The sequence below is a fragment of the Geotrypetes seraphini genome, chromosome 1, assembly GCF_902459505.1.
Source record: "Geotrypetes seraphini chromosome 1, aGeoSer1.1, whole genome shotgun sequence".
NCBI lineage: Eukaryota > Metazoa > Chordata > Amphibia > Gymnophiona > Dermophiidae > Geotrypetes > Geotrypetes seraphini.
In genome coordinates, this window is record NC_047084.1 from 92,525,812 (window position 1) to 92,545,725 (window position 19,914).

Below are 19,914 nucleotides of genomic sequence, written 5' to 3' on the forward strand. Positions count from 1 at the left end.
CATGTTATCATAACCTTACGAATTTGGCTTTGCTGGCAAAGGAAACTAATGTGCTATTAAAGCACTTTTCTTGCTAGTGACCTCGAAGAATGAGCAGCCAAGAGAAGCACAGGGTAGAGCTGTTGGTGTTCTAGGCAACCGCCTCATTCATTTAGTGGAAATGCTGACCCATTACTGATCAGATCAATATCTTACAAACACTACAGAAAACTTTTGAAAACTTTTCTTTTTTCTAAATTTGTAGCTAGCTAATTCTTGCGTATTGCATTATCTCTGTATTCACTCATAACATAATCTTTTGTAAACCGCATTGAACTAAGGGTTATGCGGTATAGAAATCTGTTATTAGGTTATGTTATGATGCAGATCCTCAGTACCCACTGCAATTTTCAAAGTGAATTTGGGCAGTACTTACCTTTTAAAACCTAGGGCTAGGGTCTGACAGTACAAAGTACCAATGGACTTTGTATTAAGTAGGCTGTTTGAAAACTGTTCTCGTAAATCTTGTGGCCAGCATATATCTCTCACATAAGAACATAAGAATTGCCGCTGCTGGGTCAAACCAGTGGTCCATCGTGCCCAACAGTCCGCTCCTACGGCGGCCCTTAGGTCAAAGACCAGTGGCCTAACTGAGACTAGCCTTACCTGCGTACGTTCTGGTTCAGCAGGAACTTGTCTAACTTTGTCTTGAATCCCTGGAGGGTGTTTTCCCCTATAACAGCCTCCGAAAGAGCGTTCCAGATTTCCACCACTCTCTCGGTGAAGAAGAACTTCCTTACATTTGTACGGAATCTGTCCCCTTTTAACTTTAGAGGTGCCCTCTCGTTCTCTCTACCTTGGAGAGGGTGAACAACCTGTCCTTATCTACAAAGTCTATTCCCTTCAGTACCTTGAATGTTTCGATCATATCAATGCACATGTACAGCTTGAGAAGCTGATGAGAACAATCTAGTCTTCTTACTGTAATTTTGTTTTGTGTTTAGTTATGTATGTTCATTTTTATGGAAACCACCGTGTTTAAAGGCGGTATATAAATTTTTGAAATAAATACTCTCATTTCTAGGGGAACGTAGACTGGACAATGACAAAAACAACTTTGAACGTGGATCAGAAGACAAATTTACTGTTGATGCACCAAATTTGGGGAAAATTCGGAAAATTACCATTGGTCACAACAACAAGGGCTCCTCTGCTGGATGGTTCCTTGAAAAGGTTTGCTTTTTTTGAAGTAACTCCTTCTTCACTTTATCCCTCCGGTGAATAGTTTTCTAAATCATTTAAATAGGGGATTAATAGTTTATTTACCTCTGCTGAAGCTCTATTAAGAGCTTTCAAGTGTTGGCACTAATGAAAAAATGCAGCATTTTGTCTCTATTATAAATGCTGCATCACAAGTAGTGTTGGTTTCTCTAAAAATGATAGTTGTAGTGGGAGGGGTGGGTGGTTAATATATATTAATATAGTTCACTGAAACACTGGGTCTCTGGACATACTATTTGGAGTTATTTGGCTTGTACTATACTGGTCAATACCAGGCATTAAGAATTGACCAGATAAATTAATACAATTGGTCCAACAAAAATTAATCTGATTCCATTCATCTAAGTTCTCTCGGTCATTCATCTCGATCATTCTCTCAGTCATTTATCTCGGTCAAATGCAAGTTTAAACAGGTAAGTCTTCAAGAGGGTACAGAATTTTGGATAAGAAAGTTCTGAGTGAAGTTCAAGTGGAAGAGAATTCCAGAGTGAGAGGACTGTTGCAAAGAATGAAGAGTGGCGTGTGGATTGTATTTGAGTCAAATGAACTGATGAAACCAACAATTGATGATCAGAAATATGCTGTGCCTGGTTGTATTCTGAAGGTCCATATAAAAATTTTAAAAAATTAGCCAGTTGAGTCAATCGTTGTTATATATCCCACATTTAAATGAGAGTGAGTCCAGGATTGAGATTGTATACTAGTACTTGAATTTTGGATTTATAATTTAGTACTAGTTATAGTGGCTTGATTTTGGAGTGTTATTTTTTAAGGACAGCTGATGGTAGACCTATATAACAAACATTACAGTAATCTAATATTAATATGACAAGTGAATACAATAATGTTGTACAATATGATTGATGCAGATATGGACATATGCTAGGAATCAGATGAATAGAGGAGAAACAGGATTTAGTTACTGAGGAACTCTGATAATGAAATGTGAGTGTGCAGTCTAAATGTACTCCAAGATATTTTAAGGCATCGACTAACTTTAGCAGAGTGGATCAGATGCAAGAGTATGTACTGATTTTGTCCCTCTAACCCAAAGGACATGTGATTTTGATGAATTTAAGACCAATTGATTTTCAAAAAGCCATGAATCTACCTTATTGAGATATGATTGTAAAGATATCAGGTTGGGCTTGATAGGATCATGAATGGAAACCAAAAGGATATCATCTGCATATATACAGAATTTTATATGAGATTCCTGAATAATAATAATAATAACTTTATTCTTGTATACTGCCACACCAAGCAGTTCTAGGCGGTTCACAAAAAAGAGAACTGAACAATCAGTGAAAAATACAAGTAAATAACAAGGTATGGAAACAGAAAGAAGTCACGTAACAAATTTATCAAACAAATAGGTCTTCACCCATTTTCTAAAGGAGTAATAGGACATGCTAGTGGGATAAGAAAAATGTTGAATAGGAGAGGTGACAAAATGGAACCCTGCAGTACTCCGCAATTAAGTCTTGAAGGTGCAGGAAACCAGGAAAGATCTGTTAGAAAGAAAAGAAGAGAACCAGTGAAGAACAGTTCCAGAGAGTGCTAGTGATTCAAAAAATGAAATGAGAAGTGAATGGCTAACCAAATTGAAAGCTGCAGAGAGATCCAGTGAAGTAAGAAGAACAGCTTTGCCTTGGTTGATGGAGATCCAATGAAGTGAGAAGAACAGCTTTGCCTTGGTTGATGGAGATCCAATGAAGTGAGAAGAACAGCTTTGCCTTGATTGATGGCCATGTAACAAACATTCAAAAGGGAAATAATAACTGTTTCTATAGAGTGGAGTTTACGAAACCTTGATTGAGAAGGGTGTAAAAAGTTAGAAGATTCTGCATGTTGGGATAGTTGATGAAATACATAAAGTTTAGAAAGAAAAGGAAGATTTGAAATTGGACAGAAATTGAAGGGTTGTGAATGATCCAAGGAATTATTTTTAAGAACTGGGTGGACAATAGCTTGTTCCCACTCATCTGGGATAAGACCTGAAGAAAGGATCTTAACAACCTTAACTCTGACTAATGCTGAAAGTCCATGTTTGGAGTGCAATAGCCTTTGGGATGGAATCGGGTCAAGAGCACAGGTAGTTTTCCTAATGGCAATTAAAGTCTTCTCAAAGGCAGTAAGAGATGGAGCAGAGAATTCTGACCAGCTAGGAATGGATGACAAAGTGCCAGGATAATTAGTAGGGGGCTAAGATGGAAGGAGATAAGCTATCTGAAGAAACCGATGGTGCGGTAGAGGTAGGGTAAAGAGATGGCAAAACAAGATATGACATTTGAAGATCATAAATTTTTGAAACGAAAAAATCTGCAAGTGTTTGGGCTGAAAGTAGAATGTTATTTTCTGGTGCTGGAGAAACACGAGACAATAGTGAGACTAGTGAGAAGAGGTTTTTTTGGTTTATTAGAAGTCTTTGCAATTAAATGAGAATAGTGATTCTACTGAGTGGTTTTTAAAAACAAGAGATAACTGGAATGGCACTTTTGAAAATTTTTTACTTTTATGGTATATAATAAATAGACAAAAAAAAGTCACTACTCTGTGAACTGTCACTGTACACAACAACTTAATCAAAACAAGCCTCAGACACACTGGCCGTGGTTAAGGAAAAGAATGTGCTGTGTGCTTGTGAAGCCCTTTTTTCCTGAGGAAACAATTTGAATGTGAAACAAGACTCTTGTTGAAGAAGGGTTTGCTTTGTTTTGGTTTCTTTATTTTCCATTGGCTGTGAGTACCCTCTGGGAACTCTACAAATATTGTGCTGGGTTTCCTTTGGGCATGGCAGAAGAACTGTTTGCTTGTGGGATCAAGTGTGTGCTACAACTGAAGTTGGCTTCTGTAAGAACTCTGTGTAAGACTGTGTAGAAGCACAGCTATCTTTTTCTGGACTTGCTGTGGGCTGCCAGCCGTTGAGAGACCGGAGTGTGTGCAACTGGAGCTGAGACAGTTCCTGAACAAACCTGGAGGACCCACTACTACTTTTTTTCCCAGCTAAGTACTTGGCTTTTTTGTTGTTGTTTTTTTATGTTTTTGTGTTTTGTGCACTTTTTTGTTTAACTTTGTGGCACACTGCTGTGTGACTATACACTGGTGATTATACCTTACTCTACAGTTGGGTGGGGTTCAGGTTTTTCTTGGACTATGTCTGAGTTTTTTACTGAATTTCCCACCTAACATGTAAGAGGAGCCAATGATTAAGGGCATGTTGCCTTATTGGCTAAAAGCAGGGCAGGATTAATTTGTCGAGGGCTCCTAGGCACACAAGTACACTGGGCCCCTGCCGCGGCCCACCCCACCATGTGCCCAGGTGGAAACAGGAAGCTGCGTCAGAGATAAGCTTTGGGCAAGCAGCACCGCTTGCACAATTACAGTTCTCGTTGCCTTTCTTACCCGCGATGCTTGCTTGTCTTACTTTCCGTTGATGGAGGCCGCGTTGATGATCGGGGTGGGGCCCACATTGCCGATCGATGCTGGAGGGGCCCATCGCCATTTGGAAAAAACAATGTTGATGCCCTCCTTCATCGGGCCCCCTGACCATTTCGGGCCCTAGGCACGTGCCTACTTGACCTATTGGTTAATTCTGCCCTGGCTAAAAGTACCTGACTTGTAATTATATATTCAGTCAGTGTTTCTGAGGTTCGTTTTGATTAAGTTGTTGTGTACAGTGACAGTTCACAGAGTAATGACTTTTTTTGTCTATTTATTACATACCATAAAAGTAAAACCTTTGACAAAAATTCCTTTACAATTGGTGTTTAACTTCTGAAAATTTTCCATATCCTGGGAAGATATAGATTTGTGCCATTTGCATTCATGGGTACATAATTTACATCAAAAGGATCAGCAGTCTGTATTTTACCAGGATTGTTTCTGATGATTACCAGTGGGTTGCGTTTCAGTAAGCAGTTTTTTGGGTGACCTCCTTAAGGGTGGTATTCCCTATAATGGCTTGGGAGTCCAGAAGGAGTAATAGAAAATCCTGTGAGAAATGTGTAAACATTGTTGGGATAGAAGAAGGATCTACAAAATGGTAGATTGGATGTGACTTGATGATGATGACATAAGTCTGGAAGATGGTACCTGAAAATGGATAAATAATTTTATTAGAAAATGAACAGTCCAAAGAAGAGCCATCGAGGCTGAATGTTAATGGTGAAAGATGGTGTGAGATGAGTAAAGGCGAGGTCAATGGTGTGACCAGTTTGATGAGTTCTGTATGTGTTGTGTAAAGTCTAATTCAGAGATGTATGAACAGAATTTTGCATCAAAACTACAACAGGGATCATCATCTATATATATAAAATCGGAGGTATGTATGTGTGTATGTATGTGTGTATGTGCCGCGATCACGCAAAAACGGCTTGACCGATTTGAACGAAACTTGGTATGCAGCTCCCTCACTACCTGGGGTGATATGTTCTGGGGGTCTCGCGGCCCACCTGCACACGTGGGCGGAGCTACAAACAGAAAATCAGATTTCACCCATTCATGTCAATGGAAAAAATGTAAAAAGCTGCCATTCTCACAGTAATTCAAAAACGGCTTGACCAATTTGAACAAAACTTGGTATGCAGCTCCCTCACTACCTGGGGTGATATGTTCTGAGGGTCTCGCGGCCCACCTGCACACGTGGGCGGAGCTACAAACAGAAAATCAGATTTCACCCATTCATGTCAATGGAAAAAATGTAAAAAGCTGCCATTCTCACAGTAATTCAAAAACGGCTTGACCGATTTGAACGAAACTTGGTATGCTGATCCCTCACTACCTGTGGTGATATGTTCTGGGGGTCTCGCGGCCCACCTGCACACGTGGGCGGAGCTACAAACAGAAAATCAGATTTCACCCATTCATGTCAATGGAAAAAATGTAAAAAGCTGCCATTCTCACAGTAATTCAAAAACGGCTTGACCGATTTGAACGAAACTTGGTATGCTGATCCCTCACTACCTGGGGTGATATGTTCTGGGGGTCTCGCGGCCCACCTGCACACATGGGCGGAGCTACAAACAGAAAATCAGATTTCACCCATTCATGTCAATGGAAAAAATGTAAAAAGCTGCCATTCTCACAGTAATTCAAAAACGGCTTGACCGATTTGAACGAAACTTGGTATGCTGATCCCTCACTACCTGGGGTGATATGTTCTGGGGGTCTCGCGGCCCACCTGCACACGTGGGCGGAGCTACAAACAGAAAATCAGATTTCACCCATTCATGTCAATGGAAAAAATGTAAAAAGCTGCCATTCTCACAGTAATTCAAAAACGGCTTGACCGATTTGAACGAAACTTGGTATGCTGATCCCTCACTACCTGGGGTGATATGTTCTGGGGGTCTCGCGGCCCACCTGCACACATGGGCGGAGCTACAAACAGAAAATCAGATTTCACCCATTCATGTCAATGGAAAAAATGTAAAAAGCTGCCATTCTCACAGTAATTCAAAAACGGCTTGACCGATTTGAACGAAACTTGGTATGCTGATCCCTCACTACCTGGGGTGATATGTTCTGGGGGTCTCGCGGCCCACCTGCACACGTGGGCGGAGCTACAAACAGAAAATCAGATTTCACCCATTCATGTCAATGGAAAAAATGTAAATAGCTGCCATTCTCATAGTAATTCAAAAACGGCTTGACCAATTTGAACAAAACTTGGTATGCAGCTCCCTCACTACCTGGGGTGATATGTTCTGGGGGTCTCGCGGCCCACCTGCACACGTGGGCGGAGCTACAAACAGAAAATCAGATTTCACCCATTCATGTCAATGGAAAAAATGTAAAAAGCTGCCATTCTCACAGTAATTCAAAAACGGCTTGACCGATTTGAACGAAACTTGGTATGCTGATCCCTCACTACCTGGGGTGATATGTTCTGGGGGTCTCGCAGCCCACCTGCACACATGGGCGGAGCTACAAACAGAAAATCAGATTTCACCCATTCATGTCAATGGAAAAAATGTAAAAAGCTGCCATTCTCACAGTAATTGAAAAACGGCTTGACCGATTTGAACGAAACTTGGTATGCTGATCCCTCACTACCTGGGGTGATATGTTCTGGGGGTCTTGCGGCCCACCTGCACACGTGGGCGGAGCAACAAACAGAAAATCAGATTTCACCCATTCATGTCAATGGAAAAAATGTAAAAAGCTGCCATTCTCACAGTAATTCAAAAACGGCTTGACCGATTTGAACGAAACTTGGTATGCTGATCCCTCACTACCTGGGGTGATATGTTCTGGGGGTCTCGTGGCCCACCTGCACACATGGGCGGAGCTACAAACAGAAAATCAGATTTCACCCATTCATGTCAATGGAAAAAATGTAAAAAGATGCCATTCTCACAGTAATTCAAAAACGGCTTGACCGATTTGAACGAAACTTGGTATGCTGATCCCTCACTACCTGGGGTGATATGTTCTGGGGGTCTCGCGGCCCACCTGCACACGTGGGCGGAGGTACAAACAGAAAATCAGATTTCACCCATTCATGTCAATGGAAACAATGTAAAAAGCTGCCATTCTCACAGTAATTCAAAAACGGCTTGACCGATATGAATGAAACTTGGTATGCAGATCCCTCACTACCTGGGGTGATATGTTCTGGGGGTCTTGCGGCCCACCTGCACATGTGGGCGGAGCTACAAACAGAAAATCAGATTTCACCCATTCATGTCAATGGAAACAATGTAAAAAGCTGCAATTCTCACAGTAATTCAAAAACGGCTTGACCGATTTGAACGAAACTTGGTATGCAGATCCCTCACTACCTGGGGTGATATGTTCTGGGGGTCTCGCGGCCCACCTGCACACGTGGGAGGAGCTACAAACAGAAAATCATATTTCACCCATTCATGTCAATGGAAAAAATGTAAAAAGCTGCCATTCTCACAGTAATCCCAACTATAAAACACTTTCTATGACACTATATCCACTAGGGACATCGTTTCTATTCTACCACGGACACCATACATATAGAGTTTGTATGTTCTAACTGTGTTTGTAACTGTTTCCTTCATGCACCTCAGTTCATAATGTTATTACATTACATGAGTACTCACATATCCTGAACTAGGAACACAGGTTCCATTCTGAACCGGGAAAAAACTGCATGGAGTTTCTTTTCAGCCTGAGTTTCCACATATTGAGTTGTTTAAATCAATACTGAAACTTTTGTTCGTATTAATTTTGTTGTATATTCTCCAAGTACAATATATTTGCTCACTGATGTATCTTTAACTGGTTGCGAGAGAGGGCCATTCTTACTGCTAAAAATGAAGATGTCCATGGAATAAACAATCAAATACTTGCCAAGTTACCAGGCGCAGTCACTGAATACAAGTCTATTGATACAGTAGTAGATGCTGATGAGGTCATCAATTTCCCAACAAAATTCCTAAACTCACTTGATCCAGCTGGATTACCACCACATCGTCTTTTACTTAAAGTGGGATCTCCAGTTATTTTACTTCGCAACCTTGACCCACCAAAACTTTGCAATGGCACAAGGCTTTGTGTAAAGAGGTTACTGGCCAATGTAATTGAAGCAACTATCTTAACCGGAAAGGGACAAGGTGAAACCGTATTTATCCCGCGAATACCACATATTCCAACAGATCTTCCTTTTCAGTTTAAGAGATTGCAAATTCCAGTGAGACTTGCATTCTCTATCACAATCAACAAATCACAGGGACAGACTATTTCATACTGTGGCGTGGATTTAAGATCCCCCTGTTTTTCCCATGGACAACTCTATGTTGCTTGCTCAAGGGTGGGTTCACCCAAGAATTTATATGTTCTTGCTCCTGGAGGTGAAACTAAAAATGTTGTTTATAATCAAGTTTTGTGTTAGTTGTATTGTATTCATTTTGTCAAATATTTCACATTATAATTTGAATATTGTACTTTTTATAAAGCTGTAAAAAAATAATTTCATTCACCACTATAAAGTATCTTTATTTGAATCCATTTACAGTGTTATTGCTATAATTAAATACCTGTGCAACGCCGGGGCATCAGCTAGTAATGGATATTAAAGTCTCCTCAAATTATTAGATTTGGATAGTTAAGAGCAGTATCAGTAAGAAAGGTAAAAAAAAAAGAGGTCTTATCTGGAATCTTATTATCCTGGAATGTTGCTACTCTTTGGGTTTTGGCCAGGTACTAGTGACCTGGATTGGCCACCATGAGAATGGGCTACTGGGCTTGATGAACCATTGATCTGTCCCAGTAATGTTCTGATCCTTTCTTCAGGTCTTATCCCATATGAGTGGGAACAAGCTAATCCAATCCTTTAATTTTTATACCGAGTCATCTTCTTAAAAAGAAGCTCGACTTGGTTTACACAAATGATAAGGAACATAGACAAAATGAGAGAGAAATCCACACTAAAAATCAGTTATGGGAAATGGAGTGCAATCCTAAATCTTCCAGTAGAACTATTTGTAAAGTATTTTTTGGAAAAAGTGTTGTTTTTAGAGATTTTCTAAAAGTATAAAGAGAAGAATTAGATCTGATCTCTACAGGAAAGTGAAGGTGGAAGATACAGTAACACAACATAAATTAAAGCTGAAGGGAAATTAAGTAAAGGAGCATCAATTGGGTAAGATGAAGATAAAGGTTCAAGTTTCAAGTTTCAAGTTTATTAGAATTTGATTGATCGCTCATTACAAGCTAAGCGATTAACAATTTATATAAAATAAGTAGGATTTTAAAAGTAAAACAGTAAATTAGGTTCAGATACAAACAGACAAAACAGACTAACATGATACATAAGGAAGGAAAAAAATGGGAGGGAATAGTTACAATATTTAATCTTTTTCATAATCGTTTATTGGAATATTGCTGGGAGCTAGAAGAGCTAGACCTCCTCCTTGTTTACCTGAAGAATGAGGCATACAAATTGTGAAGTAGTTTGGGGGAATGAATTGAGAGAGAAAAGTGACACTGACAAACTGTATCTAAACTCATAGAACTGTTCTTAAACTAAACTACTTATATTTAAAGTCTACTCTTAATTTGCTTATTCTCCCTTTATTTAAATTACAACACATTCTTGTAGTCCAAACATTTAAACCTGTTGTACTTCTTATATGTCAAATTACTCTCCATTGTGTATGTTCACTTGTAGACCGTTCTGAGCTACTGGGAGGACGGGATAAAAATCTAAATAAATAAATAAATAAATAAAGTGTCTTCACCCTCTCTAAGCCAAGTTTCTCTATGAAACAAGCAGGAGTTAGAATTAGGGATCAAAGTAGCATGAATCAGGGCTGTCTTAATATGAAGAGATCTACAGTTCAATGTATTTTGAATAGTTAAATTTTTTATTTATAATTTGTAATCACATCATATGTATTATTATATTAAGAATGAAGATGAGGATGGGAGAAAATGATTGTTTAATGTAATAATTGTATACAATCGTGTGTTTTGTGCAGTTTTTCGGATTTACCATTTGTTTTGCACTAACGAAGTTTGAAAATCAATAAAGATTAAAAAAAAAAAAAAAATAATAATTCCTAGCATCTTGTTTGCTTTTTTGGCGGCTGCTGCCCATTGGGCAGAAGGTTTCATCATATTGTCTACAATGACACCCAGGTTCTTTTCTTGGGGTATTTGAGACAAAGCAGGAAGGGAAGGAAAGGAAAAGAGAAAAGAAAAGCATAAGGTGCGGGTCCAGGAAGTGACATCAGAGGAAGAGCCAACTCTGGCGCGACAGCAGGTCGGGGGTTGCTGCTCGTGCTTGGAATGTTACAGAGGTATGGTGGAAGGGATGCGGTGCGCACAAACGGCAGTGGGGGGCAGAGAAAGAATGGGGGGGGGCGGAGAGAAGGATGGGTGCCTGTGCCCTCACCAAGATGGCACCCGGGATGGACCACCCCCTCTCTCCTTACTACGCCACTGGGTGCAATCACTCTTTGTTTTATTGTTCTTAAATCTTTTTATTTTTCTCCCAGGTTATAATTGAAGACATTGGAAATAAAGCAATATATGAATTCCCTGTCTCTCGCTGGTTCGCAATGGATGAAGATGACGGGAAAATTCAAAGAGATATTCTAGTGGGAGGAAGTGAAGCTACAGGTAAAATGTTTGAACGGTTTCATTAATCTCGCTGTAAAAACAGGCCTAAATTTAGGGCTTTTTTTTACAAAGGTGCGCTAGCAGTTTTAGTGCACATGTTAGCCGCTACCGCCTCCTTTTAAGCAGGTGGTAATTTTTCGGCTAGTGTGCGCTAATCCGGTGCGTGCGCTAAAAACGCTAGGGCACCTTTGTAAAAGGAGCCCTTAGTTTCGAATGTATACTTTTTTTTAAAACAAAAATTGTAATGGTTATAAGAATAACTGTCCTTCTTGTTCTGAATGGTTAGTTTTTTGTGTAATTTCCCTTTCGATATGACCTATGGAGATCTAAGAGCAAAATGAGACTGCCAGTGCAACAGCCAAAGTTATGCATCTGTAAAAGGAGCTGGTTTGCGATGAGGGGAGGTAGAAAAACAGTATGGTCAGGATATATAACTGCAGTGACAATATGAGAAATGCCAGTGATTAAAATGAAGCTGGATGTACAGAGCTGTTATCCAGATACCACTCAGTGCTGAGTATCTGGTTTAAGCACCAACTTGACTTGCAGCCATATTTGTCTGATAACCAGATGGCCCAAGGCTGGACAACCATGGTCCTCGAGAGCCATAACAGTTGGGTTTTCAAGATTTCCACTCTGAACGTGCACAAAATTGATTTGCATGTTTTGCTTCCATTATATGCGAATAGAGCTCCCATATTTTCATATTCCTTGTGCAAATCTTGAAAGATTAGAGCAGTTATGTTCAGAATATTGCACGTAACCAGATAAGTATTATCTGGCTGTGTATAACCAGATATTCAATGCACGTGCCTGGACATGGCCTGGCACTGAAAATCCAATCCAATCCTTTAGTTTTTATACAGAGTCATCTTCTTAAAAAGAAGCTCGACTTGGTTTACACAAATGATAAGGAACATAGACAAAATGAGAGAGAAATCCACACTAAAAATCAGTTAGAGGAAATGGAGTGGAATCCTAAATCGTCTAGTAGAACTGTTTGTAAAGTATTTTTTGGAAAAAGTGTTGTTTTTAGAGATTTTCTAAAAGTATAAAGAGAAGAATTAGATCTGATCTCTACAGGAAGTTCATTCCAGATTGAAGTGAAGGTGTATATAAAGGAACAAGAAATATAGCCTGGTACCTTTAGTCCCTTAAATGAAGGAAAAGCAAGTTTATACAATTGAGAAATTCTTGATCTCATAGCTCGTAAAGAGTTAAAGGAAATGGAGATCAAAGGCAAAAAAAATTCCATATAGAATTTTAAATACTACACTTGCACATTTAAACTGGATTCTGAAATGAACTGGAAGCCACTGAAGTGCCTTCAAAAGAGAAGACACGTGATCGTATTTCCTCTTTCTGAAAATCAGTTTGGCTGCCATGTTTTGGATCAACTATAACCTCCTTAAATTGCTCTTGCTCAGACAAATAAAAAGAGAGTTACAGTAATCTAATTGCGCTAGTATGATGGCTTGAACTAGTGTAGCAAAATGTTGTTGATGGAACAAATGATGGACTTTCCTTAACATACAGAGTCTTGGGCCCTCTTTTACTAAGGTGGGCTAACCAATTAGTGTGCGCTAATCGATTTAGCATAAGAACATTCTTACTGGGACAGATCAATGGTCCATCAAGCCCAGTAGCCCATTCTCATGGTGGTCAATCCAGGTCACTAGTACCTGGCCAAAACCCAAAGAGTAGCAACATTCCATTCAGAATCCTAAAGAATAGCAAGATTCTGGAATCCCAAAGAGTAACAAAAGATTCTGGAACCCCAAATAATAGCAACATTCCATCCTATTGATCCAGGTCAAACAGTGGCTTCTCCCATGTCTTTCTCAATAACAGACTATGGACTTTCCCTCCAGTTTGAGATTTCTGCTCTGAACTAACCACTTTAACTATTTTTGTAACTTCCACCAGGTATCGTTTACAATGTTGCCATAACGACAGGTGATATCAGAGGGGCTGGTACCAACTCGAAGATCCACATCATTCTTCATGGGTCCAAAGGCATGAAAAATAGCGGAAAGGTTTTCTTGGAAGGGGGGGAGTTTGAAAGGGGAAGGACAGACATCTTTAATGTGGAGATCGCTGCACTGCTCAGCCCCCTTAGTAGAGTCACCATAGGACATGATAATGATGGTGTCAGTGCTGGATGGTACTGTGAGAAGGTGAGAGATGTCAACAGTATCAAGAATTGTATGATGATGTAGCACAGCCAGGTCTGCTGCTTTTATTGGCAAAATTATTCTCAAACTTTTTACAGAGGCCCCTAATTAGGAGCCAAGAAAAGATAAAAGGCCAAATGGCCCATCCAATCTGCCCATCTGCAGCATCCACTATCTCCTCCTCTCCCTATTGGCTAAGGTTCTTAACATTTGCATTTCCTCTTCCTATAGGCTAAGGCTCTTTACACCTGCATTGTGATGTCATAGAGCTTTATAGTTATAGAAACATAGTAACATGATGGCAGATAAAGGCCAAAAGGCCTATCCAGTCTGCCTATCCATAGTAACCATTATTCTTCCTCTCTCTGAGATCCCACGGGCCTGTCCAAGGCTTTCTTGAAATCAGACACAGTCTCTGTCTCTACCACCTGTTGTCTTCCACAGGAGGAATGACGGTACTTTTAAGATATAATACTCTGAAGTGATGATGTGAAGAAGTGGAGTATGAGAAGGTGAAACATTTCTTGGCTCTGTTATATACAGAGGAAGAAATGTCAAGCCTCTCTTAAATCCATTTTATGTATAATTTGATAAATATAACTTGAACCTGGATGTGTTACTGTACAAAAACAATTTTATCAGAGAAAAAAGAGGGTAGGTCCCATGTTGCTACATGGTTGTCTACAAGGCTGGGTTGTAATGAAATTAAAATACTTCATTAGTTTTTATTTTTGCCTGTAACAATTTGCAATAGGGACGTGGTACTTTGTAATTGTAACTGATTACTTTTCTTAGACATTTCCTATTTTGTAACAAAGCACTCATGTTAAAAGTAGTAGTTACCTGCCCCACCCCCACCCCACCCCCGAGGCCCTGTGATCAACAAAAGCCACGGGGATGAGAATGGTAAATGAGCATCAAATTCAATAAGTCAATGAAAATGGAAATGTTTGTTGTCTTCAGTCTTCATGTTGCGTACAAATGCCACTCTGCCAGACACGCCCCTCCCTAACAGGAAGTTATCGTTGGAGGAAGTGGAGTTGGTAACCATGGGAACAGAGGCCGAGGCTCTTTAATCAGCAGCAGCAGTGGGAGTGAGAATAGTGAATGAGGATAAATTCAATAAACCAAAGAGAATGGAAATATTCACTGTTTTTGGCCTCCATCTTGTGCATGACATCAAATACATACCACCATTGGACTATGTTTACAATTTAACAGGAAGATAAGGCATTGATGGAAAGTAGTTGAATTTGGTTTCAGTTAAAATGTTAATTATTGAAAGAACTATTTTAGAAAATGTTTTAGGGCTCCTTTAACTAAGGTGCTCTAGCGTTTTTAGCGCACGCTAAATGAAAAATACTAACTCAAGCTCTATGGAGGCGTTAATGTTTAGTGCGCTAAAACCGCTAGCGCACCTTAGTAAAAGGAGCCCTCAGTGTTGTAACTTATATTTGTAAGGGCAGGAATGTGTATTTGTAATCATAATAAAGAGTATGCAACACAGGAAATATTTATAGTTATATCTTTGAATTAAATGCTTCATTTGAAGTTACCGGTAAGAAGCTAAATCGATGTGATCCCAAGATAATTAGAAAGATTTTAGTTATCATACATTTTGTAAACCATACTGACCTGCCTGCCAGATAAGGATAGAAACATATAGAAACATAGAAAATGACGGCAGAAAAGGGCCACGGCCCATCTAGTCTGCCCACACTAATGACCCACCCCCTAACTTCCTCGATGAAGAGATCCCACATGCCAATCCCATCTTTTCTTAAAATCTGGCACGCTGCTGGCCTCAATTACCTGTAGTGGAAGAATATTCCAACGATCAACCACCCTTTCGGTGAAGAAATATTTTCTGGTGTCGCCATGAAATTTCCCTCCCCTGATTTTCAACGGATGCCCTCTTGTTGCCGTGGGTCCTTTAAGAAAAAAGAGATCTTCTTCCACCTCGATACGGCCCGTGACATATTTGAATGTCTCGATCATGTCACCCCTCTCTCTGCGTTCCTCGAGTGAGTATAGCTGCAACTTACCCAGCCGTTCCTCATACGGGAAATCCTTGAGTCCTGAGACCATCCTGGTGGCCATTCGCTGAACCGACTCAACTCTCAGCACGTCTTTTTGATAATGTGGCCTCCAGAATTGTACACAATATTCCAGATGGGGACTCACCATGGATCTGTACAACGGCATTATGACCTCGGGCTTACAGCTGACGAAGCTTCTATGGATACAACCTATGATTTGTCTGGCCTTGGATGAAGCTTTCTCCACTTGATTGGCAGTCTTCATGTCTTCGCTAATGATCACCCCAAAGTCACGTTCTGCTACAGTCCTTGCTAGGATTTCACCATTTAGGGTGTAAGTACTGCATGGATTTTTGCCGCCGAGGTGCATGACCTTGCATTTTTTGGCATTGAAACTTAGTTGCCAAGTCTTTGACCAATGCTCCAGCAGGAGTATATAAGCTTCTTTAAAAAAAAACAGCTGGGAACTGATTTTATAAAAAACATCTGTCGTTAGGCACCTGGATGGGCGCACCTAGCCGATCTAGATGCCTAACTTAATTTTTTAATTGATTCAATTGGTGCTGTTAATTGAACAGCTCCAACTCAATAAAGCATAATTATTTTATATATATTCTTCTTTAAAATGTTTGGCAAGTTTAAACATTAAGTCCCGGATTCTGCAAAACGCGTCTAAAGTTAGGCGCTATTTAGACACCAGTATTTTAGGTCAGGAAATTGTGACTCTATAAATAGCGCCCAACTTTGAATGACATGCGGTAGGTGCCATTTCCATAGGCACCTATCAATTTAGGTGCCATATATAGAATCAGGCCCTGTCAATGGCGTCTAAAAAGATAGGTGCCTATAAAATAGGCGCCTATCTCTTGTCAATCACATTTAGGCACCTATTACAGAATTGCGCCTTTCTCTGCCATCGTATTTCTATGGGACAGGCACACGGGATCTCTTAGGGAGAGGAGGAGATAGTAGATGCTGTGGATAGGCAGCCTGGATGGGCCTTTTGGCCTTTATCTGCCATCATATTTCTATATTTCTATGTTAAAACTTAGGTGCCAATCTAATGGTGGCCAAACAGGTTGCAAAGATGACGGCGAAAGCTAGAAGGATGCTACGGTGCATAGGGAGAGGTATTGTCAGTAGGGAAAAGGAGGTATTGATGCCTCTGTATAAGACTTTGGTGAGACTTCATTTAGAATATTGTGTACAATTCTGGAGGCCGCACCTTCAAAAAGATATAAAAAGGATGGAGTCGGTCCAGAGGAAGGCTACTAAAACGGTGTGTGGTCGGCTTCAAAAAGCATAAGGGGACAGACTTAAAGATCTCAATCTGTATACAGTACTTTGGAGGAAAGGCATGAGAGGGGAGATATGATAGAGATGTTTAAATACCTACGTAATGTAAATGTGCATGAGTCGAGTCTCTTTCATGTGAAAGGAAACGCCGCAATGAGAGGGCATAGGTTGAAGTTAAGAGGTGATGGGCTCTGGGGTAATCTAAGGAAATGCTTTTTTAGGGAAAGGGTGTTAGATGCATGGAACAATCTCCCAGAAGAGGTGGTGGAGACAGACACTGTGTTTGAATTCAAAAGGGCCTGGAATAGACACGTGGGATCTCTCAGAGAGAGAAAGAGATAATGGCTACTGCGGATGAGCAGACTAGATGGGCCATTTGGCCTTTATCTGCTGTCATGTTTCTATGTTTCTATAACCATAAAATTCTATGATATCACAATGCAGGTGTAAAGAGCCTTAGCCTATAGGAAGAGGAGATGCAAATGTTAAGAGCCTTAGCCAATAGGGAGAGGAGGAGATAATGGTTACATGTTTCTATATTTCCATGTTAAAACAGGTGCCTGTAATGTAGGTCAGGGTATTAAAGGCCTACGTTATAGGCACCTAAGTCCCTTAGAGAATCACGCATTGCAGCACCTAAGTCTTTCTCCGCCCCTAAACACGCCTACTTTGAAGTTAGTTGCCACTAGGCATCATGCGATAGGCACCTATCTTTTGTAGAATCACACCTAAAAAGATAGGTGCCTATCACTCAATTAATTTTTATTGTTTTCAATTATGAGCTTGTTGTGAGCTAATTAAATTAGGCACCTATTTATGTAGGCTCTTCCTTATAGAATTTCTCCCTGTGTGCCCAACTTGCTGTAGAATTCAAGATTGGGCTACTCGTTACCTTTCAGCACACTTTCCAGAGTGAAGCAGAGGTCTTTTATTAGGGCAGAAGGGTACAGTAGTATGCATATGGATGTCATACGTCTTCTGTGTCAACGTGCTTCATAAATGTCTTTCATTATGGAACCTCTGCCAAACATTAAAATTCATTTTCTATTCAATAAAGACGCATGTCTTACTTCTAAGCGAAAGAAACGTTTTGGGTCCATTTGGAAATATTATATCGAGGTGCATCCTTCCAGATCTCGCAGTCTGATACTTAAGTTAAATTTATGACTTTTCTGAAAATATTGTTTTGTTTTGGCATTCAGCCTCTTCGTGTAGTTTAATCTGCAAGATGTTTTAGAAACATAGAAACATAGAAGATGATGGCAGAAAAGGGCCATGGCCCAACAAGTCTGCCCACTCTAATGACCCACCCCTTAAATTCTTCCCTGAAGTGATCCCACATGCTTATCCCATTTTCTCTTGAAGTCCAGCGTGCTGCCGGCCTGAATTACCTGCAGTGTCACCATAAAATCTCCCACCCTTGAGTTTCAACGGATGTTCTCTTTTCGCCGTAGGTCCTTTAAGAAAAAAGATATCCTCTTCTACCTCAATACGGCCCATGAGATATTTGTACGTTTCAATCATATCTCCCCTCTCTCTACGCTCCTCGAGTGAGTATAGCTGCAGCTTACCCAGCCTTTCCTCATATGGAAGATCCTTGAGTCCTGAGACCATCCTGGTGGCCATTCACTGAATCGACTCCATTCTCTGCACATCTTTTTGATAATGTGGTCTCCAGAATTGTTCACAATATTGCAGATGAGGTATCACCAAGGATCTGTACAACAGCATTATAACTTCGGTCTTCCGGCTGACGAAACTTCTTCGGATACAACCCATCATTTGTCTAGCCTTGGATGAAGCTTTCTCCACTTGGTTGGTAGACTTCATGTCTTCGCTAATTATTACTCCCAAGTCCCGTTTTGCAGTGGTTCTTGCTAAGGTCTCCCCATTTAGGGTGTAAGTTCTGCATGGATCTCTGTTGCCAAGGTGCATGACCTTACACTTTTTGGCATTAAAATTTAGTTTCCAAGTTGAGGACCAATGTTCCAGTAAGTGTAGGTCCTGCGTCATGCAGTCGGGCACTGAGCTGTTGCCTACTATGTTGCATAGTTTGGCGTCATCGGCGAATAATGCAATTTTCCCTCAAAGCCCTTGAGCCAGGTCCCTTATGAAGATATTAAACAGGACCGGACCCAAGGCCGAACCCTGCGGCACACCACTGATCATTTCCGACATTTCGGAGAGAGTGCCGTTCACCGCCACCCTCTGAAGTCTACCACTGAGCCAGTCTTTTACCCATGCAGTTAATGTTTCTCCTAATCCCATCAAACTCATCTTGCTCAATAACCTACGGTGTGGGACACTATCAAAAGCCTTACTGAAGTCCAAGTATACGACGTCCAGGGACTCCCCCATATCCAGCTTTTTCGTTACCCAGTCGAAGAAGCTGATCAGATTGGATTGGCAGGACCTACCCTTTGTAAATCCATGTTGATGGGGGTCTCATAGATTCTCGTCATTCATGATCGTATCTAATTTGTGTTTAATTAGTGTTTCCATAATTTTACACACTATCGATGTGAGACTCACCAGTCTGTAATTTTCAGCTTCCGTCCTGCAACCCTTTTTGTGGAGTGGAATGACGTTAGCTGTTTTACAGCAACTTTTCATTCACTGTTATCTGATTGCATATTGTCGGGGCTGGGGGATTATCTTTCTTAGAATTACTGTTTCTGCTGGGCGTTTGGGGGGGGGGGGTCTGTATATTCTCTTTGATTTGATCTCTTTTGCGGGCAGAGGAGGGTTTGTAGGGTGGGGTATGTAATTGTACTTACAGTGGTACCTCAGAATCCGAATGCCTCAGAATTCTAACAATTTGGAATCTGAACATTTTTTTTCTTAAATTTTGCCCTGGAATCCGAACGCTGCTTTGGAATCTGAATGAACTGCAAGCGTTGCTCAGCCCAAAGCTTCCCCTGTGATGCAGCTTCCTGTTTCCACCTGGGAGGGAAGCTCTGGGCTGAGCACCGCTTGCAGTTCCCATTGCCGATTTTGCTGCCTATGCCGTTGGGGGGCCTGATCTTGCTGCCTATGCCTGCAGGGTT

At 40.6% G+C, this 19,914-nt stretch overlaps 1 protein-coding gene across 1 annotated transcript in view; it reads left to right on the forward strand.

Moving 5' to 3' along the window:
• The window catches only part of LOXHD1 (lipoxygenase homology domains 1), a 485,723-nt gene that overhangs the window by 159,534 nt on the left and 306,275 nt on the right, over positions 1-19,914 (forward strand). Inside the window, exons 11-13 of the mRNA XM_033935008.1 lie at positions 1,064-1,212; positions 11,235-11,358; positions 13,285-13,535. Of these exons, the coding sequence (XP_033790899.1) occupies positions 1,064-1,212; positions 11,235-11,358; positions 13,285-13,535 (524 nt within the window). The remainder of the gene's footprint in view (positions 1-1,063; positions 1,213-11,234; positions 11,359-13,284; positions 13,536-19,914) is intronic.